This window comes from Nymphaea colorata, chromosome 8 (genome assembly GCF_008831285.2).
Source record: "Nymphaea colorata isolate Beijing-Zhang1983 chromosome 8, ASM883128v2, whole genome shotgun sequence".
NCBI lineage: Eukaryota > Viridiplantae > Streptophyta > Magnoliopsida > Nymphaeales > Nymphaeaceae > Nymphaea > Nymphaea colorata.
Genome location: NC_045145.1, coordinates 16,623,294 through 16,642,904, shown reverse-complemented (window position 1 = coordinate 16,642,904; position 19,611 = coordinate 16,623,294). Strand labels below are relative to the sequence as shown.

At 38.8% G+C, this 19,611-nt stretch overlaps 3 protein-coding genes across 6 annotated transcripts; all 3 read right to left on the bottom strand.

Annotated features, from left to right (window-relative positions):
• Window positions 1-350: 350 nt before the first annotated feature.
• LOC116259371 (uncharacterized) lies at window positions 351-6,037 on the bottom strand. 4 transcript variants are annotated; one of them, XR_004173908.2, is made up of 11 exons: window positions 5,903-6,037; window positions 5,739-5,808; window positions 3,849-3,916; window positions 3,030-3,091; window positions 2,739-2,820; window positions 2,411-2,644; window positions 1,938-2,066; window positions 1,772-1,833; window positions 1,574-1,693; window positions 663-722; window positions 351-492 (listed from the first exon to the last, which is right to left on the bottom strand). XR_004173908.2 is itself a non-coding variant. In XM_031637160.2 (10 exons), exons 1-10 carry the CDS (start codon window positions 5,951-5,953, stop codon window positions 459-461), a joined length of 918 nt encoding a protein of 305 aa, XP_031493020.1. In that variant the 5' UTR covers window positions 5,954-6,037; the 3' UTR covers window positions 351-458. The 4 variants fall into 4 exon arrangements, 3 of the variants coding, with proteins under 3 accessions (XP_031493020.1, XP_031493021.1, XP_031493022.1); XM_031637160.2 differs by lacking the exon at window positions 663-722 and having other exon boundaries at window positions 351-498; XM_031637161.2 differs by lacking the exon at window positions 663-722.
• A 2,056-nt stretch (window positions 6,038-8,093) lies between these two features.
• On the bottom strand, window positions 8,094-14,387 carry LOC116258655 (ceramide synthase LOH2). Its single transcript, XM_031635932.2, has 6 exons — window positions 12,366-14,387; window positions 11,528-11,739; window positions 10,318-10,473; window positions 9,045-9,230; window positions 8,758-8,936; window positions 8,094-8,406 (listed from the first exon to the last, which is right to left on the bottom strand). Exons 1-6 carry the CDS (start codon window positions 12,456-12,458, stop codon window positions 8,387-8,389), a joined length of 846 nt encoding a protein of 281 aa, XP_031491792.1. The 5' UTR covers window positions 12,459-14,387; the 3' UTR covers window positions 8,094-8,386.
• Window positions 14,388-15,167: 780 nt separating this feature from the next.
• On the bottom strand, window positions 15,168-17,512 carry LOC116258656 (sterol carrier protein 2). Its single transcript, XM_031635933.2, has 4 exons — window positions 17,180-17,512; window positions 16,216-16,276; window positions 15,626-15,725; window positions 15,168-15,456 (listed from the first exon to the last, which is right to left on the bottom strand). The coding sequence occupies exons 1-4, from the start codon at window positions 17,303-17,305 to the stop codon at window positions 15,375-15,377; spliced, it is 369 nt and encodes a 122-aa protein (XP_031491793.1). The 5' UTR covers window positions 17,306-17,512; the 3' UTR covers window positions 15,168-15,374.
• Window positions 17,513-19,611: the final 2,099 nt, after the last annotated feature.

Here is a 19,611-nt window from a genome sequence, read left to right as displayed (position 1 = left end):
GATCAAGGAAGGCATCCATGTTTGGAAGGTGACCTTTTGACTCTAACGACAATAATGCTTTATCTAAAGATGCATAACTGTTGGTAAAGCCTTGAAATTTCCTTTTCTGCATGAACAGAGTCAATTAATTCTACGTATTAGTTGTTTCTCTTGTTGGAGTCCTTGTACTCGTTTTCAGCCTAGTGCATCTGGTTAATTCTAGAAGATTGCTCCAGCTTTCTCTCTCTCTCTCTCGCTCTCTCTCTCTTGCTCCAACTTTCACACTTCAAGGTCCTTCCCTGTCTCTTTCACACACACACACACACACACGTTTAGATTCAAATGTGCGCATACATGACGAACAGGTGGTATGTCCTACAAACAAAGGAACTTATTTAACTTTCCAGAAAAAGTAGCTTATTCACATGACACTGTTTTCCTAAATATTAGAATTACAACATTCTTGGCACCGAACTGCATCAATCTGCCTTTCCGGTCCTCCCTGCCGATAGTCTACACCTTGCAGAAAGAGTCAAACGTTCAAGATCATAAACTTGTAAACCCCAGGACTGGGAGGATGGATGTTCTATACCCAAATGCGTAGATGTAAAATGGCAAAAAAAAGAAGAAAAAAAAAGTTAGAAAACTATGGCGGGGCAAAAGAAGTCAACGAAAAGATAGACCTTGGCTTTTATTTGCGCGTCGAGATTCGTTCTTACGTCTTCGATCAAATTCAGGTGGCACTAGTGCATTAAGTTGAGATACAAATGGAAAAAAAATGCTAAGAGAAATTAAAGGAGGAAATTGTAGCAGTTCTATATCATTCATGAAATACATGAAAAAGAAAATAACAAGAATGTCTTGGGTAGAATGCTGTGAGCGAGAGAACTTCAATAAACCCATCCGTACTGCGGAAATACGCGGACCCATGCCAGGTATGCAAAATTCTCCAGAAGCACGTTCAGCAAAATGAGATGTCATCTATACTTGCACGAAATATTTAAATACAAGAAACAGAAAAAAGTAGAACGATGTGCAAGAGAGCAGTAGTCAGAAGCCATACTCCTAATCCCGAGCCTAATGTTATTGAAGAAATTCTAATCTGATCGTAGCAACGGTGCCAAATTCTCTAGAAGCTCAAATGCAACAAAATGAACTCGTCCTTCCACGAGTGCAATTTAGCAAAATTGAAGTGAAAACTGTTCAATCAACCAAGCCAGCATGCATGATTAACTGATTGATGGACAATCCAGTAGAGGCGACCACTAGTCAGCTACCATAAACACAGGCTATCGAAGAAAATCAAAATTTTCATAAACAATTACCACTGCAACTTTATATATTGATGCCAATTTCAACAGGGATAGTTTAAAATTTAGATACACTAAGAATACAAACTTGGAAAGACAAATGCCTCCATAGACGAGAAGAAAAATAGAACCGTGGAGAATAAGAAAACCGCAGGTCATACATACTAAGGATGCACGGGAAAAGCATTTCACAAAGACATTCACCACGCCACGTAGTACAAAGAATTGAGCAAGTGTGCAATTACTATGAAGCAAGTGAATCGTCCAGCATTAGATTGCCATACCAGTTTGATCTTTCACTTTGAGGTAGACTGCGATTGTACATAGGAAATTCAAAAAGAAAATACGTTTTCAACCATGCCGGTAATTCTCCATATACAGTTGGCGGTAAAGGAATAAGAGGGCTGCAGTCAATTTCCTGTGTCAGTCGTACGTATTGCACTTCTTCGAGTATTGGTATGAAGATAATGGATCAAAAATACCTTGTTACTTTTTTGTATAAGAGGTACTCTGCCCTGGTGCCAAAACGCTTGTCTGATGAATCCTGCAACCCGGTGGGCAATCACGTTGCAGATAATCAATCAAGGGTCTAGCAGTTCCTCAGATAATTCCATAGGTGTGCAAAGAACATCGACAAATAGAGCAAACCTCAAGCAGTGGGATGCCACTAATGAAAAGAAGCAACAATGTGAGGAACGCTGGTCCAACAACTACCAGCCACTCGGCACCTTCTAGCACGGGTGTAGATGCCACGAAAATGCCCCACCAAAGCAAAATCTAGATGCATTATGAAATCAAAACAAATAATCACAGTGAGGAGGAACTGAGAGATTAAGCCTAGTATAACTTCAGCTAATCCAAGCATCACACTCGGCCTCTGCAATGCAACAGGATTCTAGTTCGAATAGCACTTAGCACAAAAAGGTGGGCCACTAGAAGAAAAAAGCGGAACTTAGCCTCTGTGCTTCCTTGTAATTAGAAGCATCTATATGTTTGCCTGAATGTGCAAGCAAACATGCATAAGGGGACGAACAAAATAAAAAAGCATTAAAAAAAAAAAGAGGCATCCGGTATTCCAGATCCACCAGCTACGGCAACCCCGGAGTTACATTTCAACTGACCTCACCAAAATAATTTGGATGCCTCGAAAATTTCCAGAGCCCTACATTGCACCAGTTTCCTCTGTTTCCAGGAGAATTTTTAAATTGCAACTTCTGTTGATCTGCTGTTGCTTCAACAGAAAACCCCACGACCCACATGATCCACCCGATAATATCCTGGACTTTGACCCCAGGGTTCATGTCACTAGCATTAACAATTGTTACAGGCAAACTTACAGTCCATACCCAGACTGCCTGCCAAAAGTGAAGAATATGATGATGAAATACAGAATGAACGAAAATCCATATAGAGGAAAGCAAGTGTGAAGCAACACTGAATGCATCAAACCTGGAATATCCAGAATACAGCTAATTTTCCTAAATTATCCCGCATGTCATCAAACCGCCGGTCTTCACCCCAGTTAAGAATCCTAGTGGCAATGAGACAGGACAGAAATTCAAAGAAAGACCATTTAAAAAGTTACAACACATAAGGGAGAGGACAATTTAGGTAGAAAAGAAGGTATATATATGGCTTTCTTTTTCCATGCGCACATATGCAAGGTGCAACCACTATCAGAACCAGTCATTAACAGATAGTCAGATATGTGGGCAATTCCGTGCAATCATATAGTCCAACCTCATTAACAGAAAGAGTCCCAGCCGAAGACCCCATACAACCACAAGCAAGCTCAAAACCACCTGAAGAATGAAAAGTAATGGTAAGTTTACACGGAATATGTAAGCGCATTCTAATATATTAACCCTAGCAGATCATGATAAACAAGGAATGTTGTCTATTGCCGCCTCAATGCACAACGCATGCTCGTTCTTCAATGACCAAATGATTAATATGAGAATCTGCATTCAGCATGCACTCTTAGTATAGAAGATGGCTCTATCATATGGAAGAATACAAGTAAAACCCATCATCTCAGTCGTGCAGGACTAGCATGATATTTGTCATACAAATGCACATAGCAAGACAAAGTATTATAAGTCCGCATACAGAGTCAAGAATCTAGTAAATCTAAGAGATTTGTTCGTATCAACGGCTTGAGATAAGCAACTTCTTGTCTGGGGAAACCATCGGAAGATTCGAAACAAATAAAAAAAGAAAAGTCACTGACAGCTAAAGAAACATAATTTAACTTCGTAATATGAGCACAATAAAATGTAAAGAAAGTAAAAAAAGCATACGAGGAAAACTAATAAGCATCACTTTAATATCATTAGAGAATCATGGTTTTTGAGAAAAGTAAGGATTTTCAGGATATCATGAATCTGTTGCACTAAGATCAAGAGAAAACGAGGTCATCTCCCTATGTTACCATCAGTTTACTGCATTTTTTCTGGTAGTCTACTTTTCCAATCATAACAATGTATCCATGTTGAAGTAATTAACATGAACAGAACAGATATGAAGAAAATATCTCGCTGTAAAATTTGAGAATTTTACCTGTCTAAAATGCCATACTCCTCTAACGCAAAGCGTTAATACGGCGAGGATGACAAAATTTGTGCTGCCTACAGAAGCAGAACGTAAGGCGGCCTTAATTAGATGAGGAAAACCAACACTGAATGCCATTATAACAAGTGGGTTTTAATGAATCACCGGCATACAGATATTGAAGAAGTATGAGCAGAAGAAGATATGAGGTACACCCGCTTTGCCATGTAGCATAACTTGCCACACTAATAAAAGTAAAGGTCAAAAGCAGGAGAGGCAACGAAAGAAAAAGATAGGACAGGGAAAAGGAGAAGCGAGAACCGAAAATGGAGGTTCAACCAGAAAGAAAGTACTAAACTACAGGAAGAAAATAAAAACAAAATACGTTTAAGTCGTTAACGGTATCTTGCGTGCATGCATGTGATCACACGGTTTAGCTCCAGCACAATTTCATTTTTTGGTACTTCTTCTCCTCAGAAATCTTGTACCCATACTCCGGATATGATGGTGGAGCCTTTTCGTTTCACAATAACCTAGTGTTATCGGTATCAATGGGGGCACTGTATGATTTTGTCAACCGATATGGGGCCGTATCCATCGACGCGATACACAACAGACCATATTGGCATATCTTCCATTTTTCCATCCAAAAAAATATCGAAGCTAATCTAATAAACTAATTTACAAAAAAGGTAGCAAGAAACCTTTCAAGATTCACATCGCCTTGTGTGTTTCGGTGACAGGGCCGATACATTGGTATCAGAGGATACCAGTCGGCCAAAGACGATGTCAAGGTTACTGTGAAACATATGAGTTTAACTTAGTATTTGGGAGGTTAACAACCCACTGTTCATAAAAAAAGCCCGAAGGCGTCCCCCATTCCCCTGATTAAAGTAGCTATATGCAACGTCGTTTGCTCAACTGATTAAAATGGCTAAAACAACAACGCGAATAGTTTGACAAGAAGAAACAGAGAAACAATCTGCATTTGCATTTCTGAAAATGCAATGATCAACTTTATTATTTTACTTTTGTTGCCAATTCTAGCGGAGATAGAGTTGTGCTACGTCTCCCTTGAGAAAAAAAAAAAAAAATCACATTGCCACGACGTACATTTATGAAAAATGTAAAAGCACTGCTTTGTTCGCGTTACTCTTGCATAATGCAGCTCATCTTAAACGACGATAATAAATAATATGTTCATTTTCATTCTTCTGCTAAAACAATTCTTCCGTTTTACCTTGAAAAGCAAGTTCCTAGTTCAAAAAATCATTAGTAAAGGTTTTGAGTCATTTCCTTTAATCAAAAGCTTCTCAAACGAAATGAAAGAAGCAGCTTAACGGCAAACTTGACAAGTACGAGCCGGAACAAGCGAGATGTCCAGAAAAATTTAATTTATTTGTTGCAGGTAAATAAAGGACTTACGGAGGCCTTTTTGCAGCGACAATACCAAACGTCCAGATTTACTAAATATATACAAACTACAAAGTGCCGGAAAAATCCATATGGGGCCATCCGAATGCCTAGAAATTTGTTCAGATGATAGCGTTACCCGTGGATATAGTCTCACTTCTCACAGTATTCCTTTTCAGTTCATTTATTTTGGATAGGAAGAACACTGGATAATTTCGTCTTAGAAGAAAGTCATCATGTTTGTATGAGGCCAAAAGACCTAGAGACCTACAGATTTTCCCAAACAGAAAAACTTCTCAACGGAAGGTCCCCTTCTGCATTCAAAACGCACCTTATCAACAATGGAAACGGCAAGAAGCGATGGGGAAAGCATCCACTTGTCGAGTCCGCTTGGCGAGCGATACTCATGGCTTTCCCCTGCCGTCGAAAACGGTAAAACAAAAGAGAAGGAGAAGTGCGGATGGGTTTGGAAGAGGAGTCCGTTACCAGCGAAGTCGGTGACCTTGTCGAACCTCAGCAAGGCGGTGACGACGAAGAAGAGGAACTGGTATCCAATCTGCCACAAGCCAAGAATCCCAAACCATCAATGCACACACACACAGAGACAGAAAGAAAGGGAGGGAGAGAGAGAGAGTTCATGCCGAACGCACAGTGACGATGGCAGTGAGGGCAAGGAAGTGCGAGTCAAGAACAGTTCCCATGATCGCTTCCCCTCGGCAGTTGGGCGCTTCGCTCAATTCCTCCCTTCCCGGCTTCCCCTCCCCCTGATCCCCCGCTCTTTTTCTCTTTTCCCCAGGCCGAAGCAACTGGTCGTCTTCTAGCCACGTGGCGCGCTCCTATCGACTAATCGTCGCTCTCCTCCTCGGGCCCCAATTTTCAAATTGTATGCCTCGGGTATGGGTCTCGCTACATCTAGATCCAAACTCGGTTGTATATTAGGAATCGGAGACACAGATCAAGTCCATGGTGGCCGTGCTCAATCTCGTATAAAACCCTTTATTTTCTTTGGTCTATCATGATATTTATTTTTTAGGGTTAAGTTTGAGGGAGCAGCAGATTTAGACGTTGGATTTCTCTTCACTGCGTTTTGCTTTATTATGATATTCACTGTTCTGCGTCAAATTTGAACCTGGATCATATGGGAAACTATGATATCGATTTGCTTGGAAATTCGCTTATCATTAGGAACACCAACACAGTTAATGGCATGTTAATGTTCATATTGCCAGACATCCCCTTTCTAAACCAAGGTAGTTCAACAACTTTTCCCCTGAAGAAATGGTACAAAAATTTGAACCCCAAAAAATCTGATCTGATTGCACAGGCCATTGGCGGGTTTCCTTAATAAATCTTTCAAAGTTGAAAAGAGGACTTTAGAGTTGAAAAATCAGGCTATGAATCTTAGGGCCGAAGCAATGGAAGACTTTCTTGGTTGGTACTGTGTTTAGCTTTCACACTGAGAAGTCCCCTTTCAAAACCAAGGACTGTTTGTAGTTCAACAACTTTTCCCCTGAAGAAATGGTACAAAAAAATTGGTACCTCAAAAAATCCGATCTACTTGCGCAGCCCATTGGTGGGTTTTCTTAAATCTTTCAAAGTTGAAAAGAAGACTTTAGAGTTGAAAAATCAGGCTATGAATCTTAAGGCCGAAGCAATGGAAGACTTTCTTGGTAGGTAATGTGTTTGGCTTTCACACTGAGAATCCGAGGGAGGAGGAATATGCTGAGGTCAAAATTGAGAGGAAAATGGAGTGAGGGGCACCATTATCATACCAACAGTGAGAATTTAGAAGCCATTTTTGCTGCAGAGGCAGAAAAAAAACAGCCCAAGCCCACGTTCAGTACAAATAATACTTTTGATAAGGGTTGCAGCGATAGTTAGATCAGGTGCTGCTGTCTCTTTTGTGTGATAGAAATATCACAAGTCCCCGAGCTTTTGGTCCATATAGTTTGTTCAACTCATTCTCAAGATAGCCAAATCCCAACTAGCCAAACTTTACTCAAGAGACATAGTGTAGCTGGTCGGGTTAGGGGCCTGTTTCCCGTGGGCGCTATGCTCATGTGTCTTAAGGTGGTATGACGCGATATCCAAGTTAAAACACCGTTCTGTCACTGACATCGGCACAACTCAGGACCCTAAAGGCAGGAAGAATGGGGGGGTCTTTGAGCTTCACTTCGGTTGGTGAGTTGATCCTCTCACTCACCTGAACTAACCAAACTCTTTTGGTTAGGGGCCCAACTCAGGGTGATGCAGTTCTCAGCAATTCAACTGAAAAAGGTCAGTAAAATTCAGGCTGGATAACACAACGTCCAATTGATATACGAAGCCAGTAATGGTTTATGAAATTTGGTGGATATCCACAAATCTCCGAAGTTCAAAATCGTAGCAATTATTCTTCAACATAGTTTATGTACTTGAGTATCGGTTTTCCTGACGTAGAACTAGTCTAAACGTGGTCCAACATAACCCTAGATGGATCAAGGTCAAGAGCACCAAAAATCTGGTGAAGTTTTAAAGATTCAAACTTCAAGCCATTGCTTCAGCTCCATTTGTGAGGAAAACATCCCTCCGATTCAGCTTCTAAGGCATGGTGCGCCATTACTCTTGCACATGCCAAACCAACCAGCGTGTGTCCCAATTTGTCGCTGTGAGCCTCTTCCTCACGTGCGGCCCACTACGAGAAAGAGATATGGCGAACAAGCTCTACTGCAGAACCAGCGAAAAAATTACACTTGCGCGCCCAATGCATTAAGCTTTTATCTGAAACTTCTTATTTGCATTGTCGATCAAAACAAAATGGTAGAAAATACACCTTAGGAGGAAAAATCAGACCAACGCACAAGTGCCGAATAGAAAGGTCTTCCACAACTCAGTATTTTCTCAAGTTATCATGGAACAAAAAAAAAAATGCAAAAGAAAGATAACAATATTGTAACCAATTTACATCAAAGAAACTGGCACGGTGCCGATAGAAGATGCTTGCTGTTGTGAGCAATTTAATCAAATGCAGAAACTCACTGTTACTAGCATCCCCATGACAGCCTACTTGGATAAGTAGAGTACAGAGCTTGCATTTGAGAGCTGGAATGAATGCTACAGGGGGAGCTTATGACCCAGCAGATACCACTTTACACCTAGTCCTCATCTTCGGAATCTGAAATTTGAAAAGTCAATGTTAACTCATTTTTCATGCTTCGAAGATGGCCACACAATCAACAATGGATTCTCTTTGAAGGTTTCAATTGGTTTAATTGTTAGGCAACCCAAAGAAAAGGCACAGGCAACGCAACTTCTTGGAAGAAAGCATCCTGCCTAAAATACACAAACAACTAACTGGAAGAATACCTGCAATCAGCTGAAACATTTTGTGACTACAGGACAGCCAAAGGGGAAGACGACATGCATCAAACTGCACTGCTGGCCTAGTTTTCAAGTTTAGGCTACATTTATGTTCTAAGATTTGTTGGATTGATTTTCCTTTTTAGAAAATAAAGAGAACAATTACCTGATCTTATATCCTCCCCAACCTTTCCTCTGTTTTTCAGTTGTCTCAAGATCATAGAATATATGAGAATCCACCAGTACACGTGAAACACGAGAAGTGTCAAAAGCATTGTGTTGAATAGGTAGTAGAGTGCACGGACATAAACCTCGTTAAGTGGCAGATATTGAACAGAATCATAGCTGCAGCAGCCAATGAAAAAAAACAATGGCAGCAGCACTAACTGTTAGCTACAATAACAGCAACCATGTTGAGGATCCTGAAAGTCAAAATGCCCATGACATTCTTACCTAGAGCTCCAGATTACCCAAAAAGGGAAGATGATCAGCCTCAAGATAAGCCATGAAATAGCAAAACATCCAAAAAAGACACTGGCTGCAAGCTCCTTTTCACAGTATTTGAAGAGCTTAGCAGCTTCCATAAATACATCGCTGGCATCATGCAAAGCTAGTATGATGGATCCAATACGGAAAAACCTGCAATTGGGAGATTATTACTTAAAATTTTAGTAGAACACAGCTCTAGTTGGACAGATACATCAGCCAAGTGAAGAAGGAGGTGCAGAAAAAGGAAAAGAGCATCATACAGCAAAAAAGGAGGAACCGATCAATTTTATGACGCACCTGCACAGATAGGGAGGCTGTGCATATGCTTGAGGTATCAAGAAAAAGGTCAGTTTGTGAATCATGCATGTTCAGCATAATATAAATTACAGAACTCCCTAAAGTTACACGAATCCACATTGGGATGACGGTGACCAATGGAATTGATTATCAAACAAAGGACAAAATCTTATTTCTTTCCTCAGGAAGCTCCATTAAATCCATAAACCCTGTAATTTTTTGGTCAATATAAGCATATGTGCAGATGCAGCATCATGATATGAAAAGAAAGTGTTTCATGCTGTAGAAGCAGATGAGGCAGTATTTTGCTTTGAAATAATCGTACAAGCACGAAGAGAGACAAAAAATTGATTCAGTTACTCCTTGGTCATTAAATATTCAGAAGTTGAAGATACAGATCAGAAAATGATAGCTGGAACCACACAAAGAAGAACACCTAAAACAATCAAACAGAAAATTAAAAAAAACAAAGAAAACATATAGGAGGAAATTGTGAAATTATGACATGACCTTGAAAGCAGGCATCTACAGGTACGATTGCCTGAACATACCTATGCACAATAACATTAAACACCAATCCTCGTGCTCACTAAAAGTCTTATTTACATGAACCCTTTGTACATCTTAAACAGCTTGAAATCATGGGCAGTGACATGTGGCAACTGTCATAGCAGCATTCAGTTAATCATCCTTTTACCTTAACCAATTTAAGTAAAAAAAAAATCATGTTGAGTGTATATGTGTAGTTTAGCAAGATAATGTCAGACAAAGAGAAGCCTTCAATGAAAAAACATCTGAACTTGATCAAAGGAGCGAAATAACTAATCATTAGATTTATGTATGCACATTACAATATCACAGTATACACAGTTAGAAACAGGGGCACAAGATGTAGCAGTGAACTGGAGGTTCATAAACAGATTTTCAGAGAATACAATACCTTGTAACATAAGAGAACCCAATTAGGACAACCGTAACTATATGATGTGACATCATTATGCTAAAATCTTTCCTTCGAGTTTCCCATGTGAGGAGGGCAGCAATGCTGTAGATGTAGAATCCGCATTGGCACATGTAAAGAAGTCCCAGAGAAGGCCTAAGAACACAAATAGTCAAAGTTTAGGGAGAAATATTGAAATAAACCAGCACAATGCACTAAATGAAAATGCAAAATAACAGCTAACACAACAGATAGAAATAGGCAGAAAAAAACATTTACGATGTTATCAGACAAAATCAAGTAACTAAAGTTTCATCCAGGTAAAGGGACTTAATTAAGAGAACGAACCAAAGCCGAGAGTTAGTAAATAACTAAATATGCACTTGAATGAAATATTATTATCTTAGAATGCAAAAGCTGCTTTATAAGATTGTAATCAAAACAAAACAACTTCATATCCATAAACTCATTTCTGCTTCAAAAGTTGGCACCGTAAATTTAAGAACTAAGATCAAAGAAGAGTCTCTTGACACAGGTCCTTGGCTAGGGAAACAATGACTCTGTGGCCGTGAACATGTGCATCAGCTCGTTTGGCCTTCCAGGAAAACATACTTGGCCCTTTTTTTATTTTTCCCCATAGTCTATTTTAGATTTTCAAATTACATGGTATAACTCAAACAGTCTCCATTGCTTGTCCTTATTCTATTGCAACAGCCTTACCTCGGCAATGCTCCATAGTAAAAGACACCTCCTAGAATATTTTCAAAATTTTGAGGAGCAAAGGGAGTTGATGAAATTTATCAAGTTTCAAACAAATGCAATGTATATCATTATCACCTTAGACACGAACTTGTCTAATTTGGCAGGATCGAAGGATCAAAGAAGCTACACATTAGAAGAGAAATGCCTCTCAAGTTTCAGAACGGAAGCAACGTTTCATGATTTCTATGATGAATCACCTAATTACAACATAAGGATGAATAAAGGCTTTGCTTTAGCAGTTAGCGGTTAGTTGAATAACAGTGAATAGGAAGATAACTATCTTTTTCTTGTCAACTACACCATACCCAACCATGTTCAACATGCAATAAATATTCTAGCGATAACAACAAAGTTGAAAGTAGTGACAACAACACGAACAGAAACTTATAATCACCTATCCATGCGATGTTAATCACGTATCAAGATGCCAAAGAAAGAGACATCTTACTTGAGATCTTGCTTTGGCCATCCTTTGAAAAATTCTTTCTTGTCGCGAAACCACGGTTCATGGTAGGTTATGCAAATAACACAAGCCTGAACAGTAGCATAGTATGTAAATTTCCACATGGACTCGCAGCATTTTGCGATCTTGACCTGTTTAGCTTCAGTTAGCTTTAAGGACAATGCAGTGCCACCATCCAACAACCAGTTTGCAAGCTTCTGAAAAAAAAAAAACAAGAGGAATCTCCGTCATAAAATGAACATCGAACGTTGGAAAACAGAAGTAATCCATAGTCGGCATGATCATAAACAAATTTTGAATTATGGAATGAAAGAGTATATGACTATATTCTGAATACAACCCAAACTACATGGATACATACATATTTCCCTTCGTACAAAAACTGAAATCAGAGAATAAAGATTGAAGCTGTGAAGGGGCCTCCAATAAATATCAAGCAACATTTCTTCCCAACGTGTTTCTACTTTCTACATCAATCAAAAGCACCATCCATTGAAGCTTGGATACCGCCATTGCGTACAAATGACCACGGAAAAATAAAAGGCACCAAGATCCACACTTAATCGTCCCCCACCAAGCAAGAAACTCAAATTACTAAACGAACCCCACATCAGTAAAACTGAGAATCAATCCCATCCCAAAAAGGTTTAAAAAGAAAAATGCAGAAAAAATTCCGAATCCTAAAACAAAATCTTGCACCCGGAATAACATCTCCTCGCGGGATGTCTTTACGACCCAGGTACACGATTAGAAGAAAGATAGTAGACAATTGCATCTATAGCAAAATTTCGACAAACAGGAGACCCAAGATGCGGAACTTCACCTGGTAGACGAAGACGTGGAGAACGAACCTCGTCACGAGGATGGCGAAGGCAAAGCAAATTGCCATTTTGAAATCCATCCACACTGAATCCATCGCGATGAGCGGAGAAACGCATCAGCAAGCGAGAGAGAGCGAGAGAGAGAGAGAGAGAGAGAAAGAATCGCTCAATGTTCTGCAACTGAAGGATCCGGTGGCCCGTTGGAGTGCGAAGCGTGAATGGTGAAGGCAATACGAGGGAATGGAAAAGGTTGGCCGCCGTTTAGAAGCTCCGACAGCGATATGTCGTCTTCCTGAACGGGGAGCGCTGGAACTCCGTACCGTACCCAGATGTTGGGGGAAGGAAGGGACGCCATTTGCCACGACAACGAGGGGGTGCTTTAATACGAGAGATGGCGCAGAGGGTCGAGGAGGAAATAAACGAAAAATTGGAGGGTTTGGCATTTAACAGAGAAAGATTGCTGGATTCAATGGGACCCAAGTAAATCAAAGCAAAAAAAAAAAAAAAACCATAATCCTATCAATGAACAGAGAATTTTCATTTCTTTATAATCCTTGTTTTAACCTCAAAGAGGTCACACTTTTTCAATTATCCGACAGAGATCCACTGTCTGGATTGCCAAATGAAGGACTTCACGTAACACAATCCGCTTATTCTCATCTAAGTTTATCATTTAATTCGGTTTAATTTTTACTCTAAGTTTTGTATTTAACAAGTAGTGACTGTCGCAATTAAAATGTCATAACAAATTAACTTCTGTTGACTGAATTTATAATTTTAATTATTTGAAAATTTTAAAAAGCGGTGAAGAGTCTTTCAAAGTTGAAGACTAAAAGATTAGCTGTCAGCAACTAGGGTTCATCTGTTTTGATGAAGGAGAAAAATATTTGGATGAAAGGAAGAGAGTTGTGGAAAATGGAGAAGCCTGCCACTAAAGTCTAATGGTAGGTAAAAGTGTGACACTAATTTTGCCAAGAAGATGAAGTGGCAGGAAAGATTATGAGCACGTTATCGGGCCTATAAAAAGTACAAAATAGACTTTTTGATGTTTGTTTCACTCAGCCAAAAAGATCGCTGTTGTCCTAGTGAAACAGTCTATTTTCATGGCAAAATAGGGGAAGCAAATACGGTCTACGAATTTGGAGACATTATTCTTATCAACTCAAAGATCAAATTTGTAGGCTTCTAAGTACCTCTTCTCAGTGCAGAAATAAATAGTGTCGTATGTCAATCGCCCAGGGCGAAGATCCATGCCCAAAAACCGCACGAATTTAAACGGGTTCACTTTAATCATTAGCAAGCAAACCAAATTGAATCTAGTTTCATTAAACTTTGAATTACATTTAGGAATAAGATCAGATTGTCCACAACCAAAATCCAGACATGGCTAGTGGAAAAATGATGCACATTCATGAACATTCAGATTCGATTTGAATGCAATGGCTGACGGAGATTTACAACGACTTATCTCATACTTTAGACTAACAAATTTGAGTAAACAGATTTGGCTTAATCAGAGGGTTGACCTGAATCTGATCCAGTTCGCGATGGCTTCCGGAGAAAGAAAGAGAGCAGATGAGCCCTTTGAGGGAGATTAGCTTGTGGAAAGATAAAACCTCAAGTCCGAGTCATTTCTCCGACGCTGGCACAATAGGGTGGTAAACCCGACAATTTCTAGTTGGTGTCTGCATGTGCGTGCAGTCCGACCTATGAAAATGTGCCATTTCATAGTCGGCCATTCATGCTCGATGCATGAAGATACCAATTAAAATGTACCATTTTGACAAGCCTAGCAACAAGGTGCTTGGCAAATGCCAAACAAGCCTAGCAACAAGGAGCTTGGTAAACAGAGAGAAAACCTCTATACAAGTTACCATAGGAATTTATCGCTATACAAGGGCATGCTCCCAGTTTCTTCACATATGATGCATGATCTCATGCCTCATGAATAGTTCGTAACTAGAAAAGCATGCTAGCAGCCCTTAAAAATGGCTCCAAGGAAACATGCATGTGGTGCGGTGATAGAGGAACGGATGCTACCTGCACTAGGAAGAAAAGGGGAGTATCTTTGTTTGCAAGCCATGGCCGTCATGATTCCCTGAGGTCCTCCCCAGCACCAAATTGAGGAGCTAATAAGTTGTTGTCAGTTTAATAATATATATCACTTGAGCAGGATCAGCCTCCAGGTTTTGTTGGCATGATTCAACCAGAGAGAATAGATAAACACCAAAGAAACAGATTTCAAACTTGCACCCACTAAGCCAGAGTAAGAGATTAACTAACTGTGACGCCAGACGATGGCAGCTTTTTAGTTGCTCCCATAAGCACACTGAGTAGAAAGAGGCAAGAAAAGCCAAGTTGCCACATGAAAAAAGGAACCACATGGCACCGTACTACGGACACAGCAGGGGAAATGAATGTAAACCATCCATCTGTGGCTCTGTGGTAGCTTACTAGTTACTAGCCAAGATTTCAAGTAAAAACAGGAGTGAAAGAAAAGACTTCATGAAGTGCCTGGTTTCAGGCCACAGAAAGAAAAATCCATGAAAAAATCATCACAGGAAATGAAACAGAAAGATATCAAGGCGGTCTTGACAGACTACAACATCATCCGAGATATAAAAGAAGGGTTATAACTTGCGTTCACACGTTTGGACTCCTCTCTTTATATGGATCCACAAAGGAATGGATCCCCACTAAAGTACTAAACTGTTTGGCATTCATCAGACCTGGTGAATTTGAGATATGTTTATATGTTTAGTCTATTTGCCAACTGTTGAAAAAATTACATCAAAACAAGATCATTATAGATGATGAATATCTTTGCATTCCATTGATTTTCAAGCAACATCAAATGGTAAGGCCAAGCCTACATCTGCTAATATGCCTTTTCCTTGGATATTTTATATGCCTCACAAATTAGATGCAGGTCTCAGCAGGAAGCGTATGAATAAAGTAACTGCAAGTACACTTTATTAAAAACCATATAAATTTCTTAAATATAATACTGTTCAAAGCTTCGAGGGTTTTGGAAATATATCCGGTGTAAATTTCTGTGCAGCACTCAAGCTGCCTTTGATCTTCATTGCACCCCTGCAATACAAGAGAATGACTCTTAAAATTTTGTATTTCAACAGGAACAAAAATCTAAATCAGGTACTCTACATCACTGCCTGCAACAAGCCTATGCATGCTGTAAGAACAACAACAAGTGATTTGTCTTGTATGAAATTTTAAGTGACCAATCTCACTTGGAGAATACCTTATAAATGCAATTTGCGGATTCAACTTTCCAGTGGCTATGCCCATAAAATCATTGTCATTGAAGGAAAATGTCACATCAGGTTTGCCTTCATATGGTCCTGAATAACCAAAGTAAAACAAAAGATGATGATCATTAAGAAGGCATCACTTACAATTTCTTCAGCTCCTGGAAAAACTGTAGCCTAAAATTTCCTGAGTCAATCTATCCATATACCTCAATTCTTGATTACCAGGATGGCTAGTTAGCACTAAACATGCTAATAAGTAAGCAACACTATGGAAGAGCTTCCAGAATCAGATATTCAAACGAGACCATGAGGAAAACAATCAATCTTGGGGCAGGATATTCTCATATTCAACTCTTGAGTGAAGGGCCAAACAGTCAGCCCATAGAAACCTGCTAAAGTTTTCTTATACATATTTTTCTTATCTGCTCAAAAGCCTTTGAACAAAAGAAAGTTCAATTTTCCAAATCCGACAATCTATTAAAAGTATTCGGTTTTGAGCTGAACTGGTTTATGAGCACCTGATCCCTGAGCCCCTATACGGATGACACACCTGAGACATATTAAGAATGAGACCACTCACCCTTTTTCACTTCTCCCTTTTTAAGATCCACAACATAAATTTCTTCGTCAACGCCAATTTTCTGCAACAACAAAAAATAAAACATTTAAACATGAAATAGATCAGGCAGATGATTCCAGGTCACATGCAGCTATAACCCAATTATGCAGAAAATTTTTCATGTGATGCACGAGAAGAGATACTGCAAGATCTCAGGCACTAGGTAGTCTCCAACTATCATATTGTATCCGAGATTTCACCCGGAACTGTATTGTAACAACTTCATACAGAGGAAAAGAAGAAGCCCAAGATCCTGACATTGCTACAAAAAATTTGAGATTGTAACAAGTAGAGGAACATGTTCCAGAATGCAGATCGACTGATACTTGAGTTTTCACTTGATAAGGATTTATTTTAAATAATCTTATAATGGACAAACAACAGAACAATATACACAACAAAGTGAAGAGTTTTTGCACGCTAACAAACTCGTCCACTCTCTTGTGGCATCATCACCCTGTCGTGCATACACCCAAAGAAAGAAAAGTCTAGAATCTATTTTTTTTTTTTCAGTCAGGACGTCCAATGGCCACCCAGAGAAACAAGCAAGAAAAGAAAGTAAACCCACTCCGCATGCGAAGATACTCATTATAGTGCTAAAAATTCGAAATGAAAAGCTAACCCCAAAATTTCCCAACTAGGTGAAACTACGGAGAATGCTGAATTAGATTAATTGGATAGATTTTGAATCCCATCTCGCAGCAATTTGCTCCACTAAGAGTTAGAGAAAATGGAACCCATCAGAAGTTGGGCTAAGATCACATGAAATATTCTAATGATTGCGTAAATCTACTTCAAGAGAAAGCCTACAATACCAGATGAACCCATCGATATATCCATCGAGACCCAACTACACTAAACGCCAACAACACCTTAGAACACCAAAGGGAACAAAAAAACAGTAGAAAAGCAGGACAAAGCTCACCTTCGGGGCGATGTTGAGCTGGTAAACGAGCCCGATCTTCTTGCATAGTGATTTACCCTCGTCTGTACCGAAGTGCTGCTTCATCTGCTCCATGAGAAACGCCGATTTCAGATCCGACTTCCCCATTCTCCACCGAAACACACCTTTTTCCCCGAAAATTCACCGGATTCTCGACGTTCCGAATCTTTCGTCCTAGCTAATATTTCCCTTTCGTCCGGGACTCCACTTCCGAGTTCTGGGAAAAGGCGTCGGAATTTAATGGGGAAGAAGCCGTCTGCCCAGACGCCTCCTTGTGCTAACGTCTACCCAACTTCCTTCACTAATGAATTTCGGTCTTCCATCACTCTCGCATACAAGAGTTACAGAAAGACTCATTATCTACAAAGGAGGACTAAAGTTTCGATAATTACATTTGGCCGCCCGTTGATTTTCTTTTTCCCTTTCAATAGACAAACTGGGGAACATGGATACCACCAGTTAAAAGGTGTGTTTGATCATCTTATATTTTAAATTTGATGTTTTGAACATTTATCATGGAGCACACGGAATGAATTAAAAAATTTCATTATCCCCCAAATCTATTCACCGCTACTTGCACAAGAAGAGGATTAATTGAGATTTTTAAAGATCCCAGAGTTACAAGTTCAAATTCTAGTTTATGCGTCTTTGAAGTAATGAAACTGAGATCTTTGTTAATAATTTGAAATCTATGATCCGATGTGGATTTGATGTGGTATGCATTTTTACTGATATTACAAAAGATTCATGGTGATCCTTATTTTACTTATTTTGCAATGAGAAAAGTTTGGATTGAAGATCAAAAGGAAGAAATGTCCGACCTTAAATCGGTTATGACTTTAACGCTCACCAATATTTTGGATGTTCATCCAACATTTGTTGGTGCATGTTTCAAGAATATCACTAATTTGAAGTGCAAAAACAAATTTTGTTAATATCAGTATCACAGTTGCATCGGTTTGATCATCAAATGATATGATGTATTAGCTTAGATCGTCGTATCTTTTGTTTTTCCAGTAAACATAATTTAAAATATTTTAAATTGATTAAAAAATAAAAATATAAAACCATATTGAACATTGATCTTATGGGCAAAGCGCATCGACCCATAGCAGCCAATATTAACAACACTATGGCAAAACTACCAGGTACTTTAAAATTGCTGTAAAATTAGCAGCTTTCCAAAAAAAAACAACATTTGTAATGTATTTTGGTCACATTATCTGTAGGCCAGTTCGATTTTTACCATCCAACGTCAACATTCATTGCTATCATCATCGTTTTCCTATTCGTGGTCAATATCATCATTATTATTAATTTATTAAATGCCAGCCTGTATGATTCGAGATTCTACCATGAGAGCTGCAATTTGAACCTTTTAAAACTTAAAATGTGTTGATGTAATATCTTATAAATGTTTAGTCTCATGTTTAAAAATAGTTTTAAACAACTGATTGTTAAATGATTGATTATTCTGGTTTTTATTTTTTTTGGAAAATTCACTAGACTTTGGGGGGTGGGGTGCTGAACTTGGAGTGAAAATAGATTAGGTTGTTAGAGTGGTATCAGAGCTGATTTAACATTCGAACTTAGAGTGCTACATACACTAATGAGTGTGTCTTAAAGAAAATAGATTGTAATGACCTAAGGTATAATAATATATAGCAAATTGTGAAGAATCTTATGAGACTTATAAAGAAAATAGCTAAATGGTTGGTTGGACCGGAGCAGGATGAGAGGAGTTTATGTGAAAGTGCATCTGGTTGATCTTTTCACAAATAATTGAAGGAAGCTAATGAAATTTTATAAATAAAACAGTTTTCCCCAAAGCTAAAAGATAGTCTTAAAGGGCGTTTGATTCACTTTGAATCAATAAAATTCTAGAATCATGGTTCTCATTATTTAAAAATGAGAATTACATTATTGATTATTCTGGTTTTTATTTTTTTTGAAAAATTCACTAGACTTTGGGGGGTGGGGTGCTGAACTTGGAGTGAAAATAGATTAGGTTGTTAGAGTGGTATCAGAGCTGATTTAACATTCGAACTTAGAGTGCTACATACACTAATGAGTGTGTCTTAAAGAAAATAGATTGTAATGACCTAAGGTATAATAATATATAGCAAATTGTGAAGAATCTTATGAGACTTATAAAGAAAATAGCTAAATGGTTGGTTGGACCGGAGCAGAATGAGAGGAGTTTATGTAAAAGTGCATCTGGTTGATCTTTTCACAAATAATTGAAAGAAGCTAATGAAATTTTATAAACAAAACAGTTTTCCCCAAAGCTAAAAGATAGTCTTAAAGGGCGTTTGATTCACTTAGAATCAATAAAATTCTAGAATCATGGTTCTCATTATCTAAAAATGAGAATTACATTATCAAACAAAGAAATTATGATTCTAGAATTATGG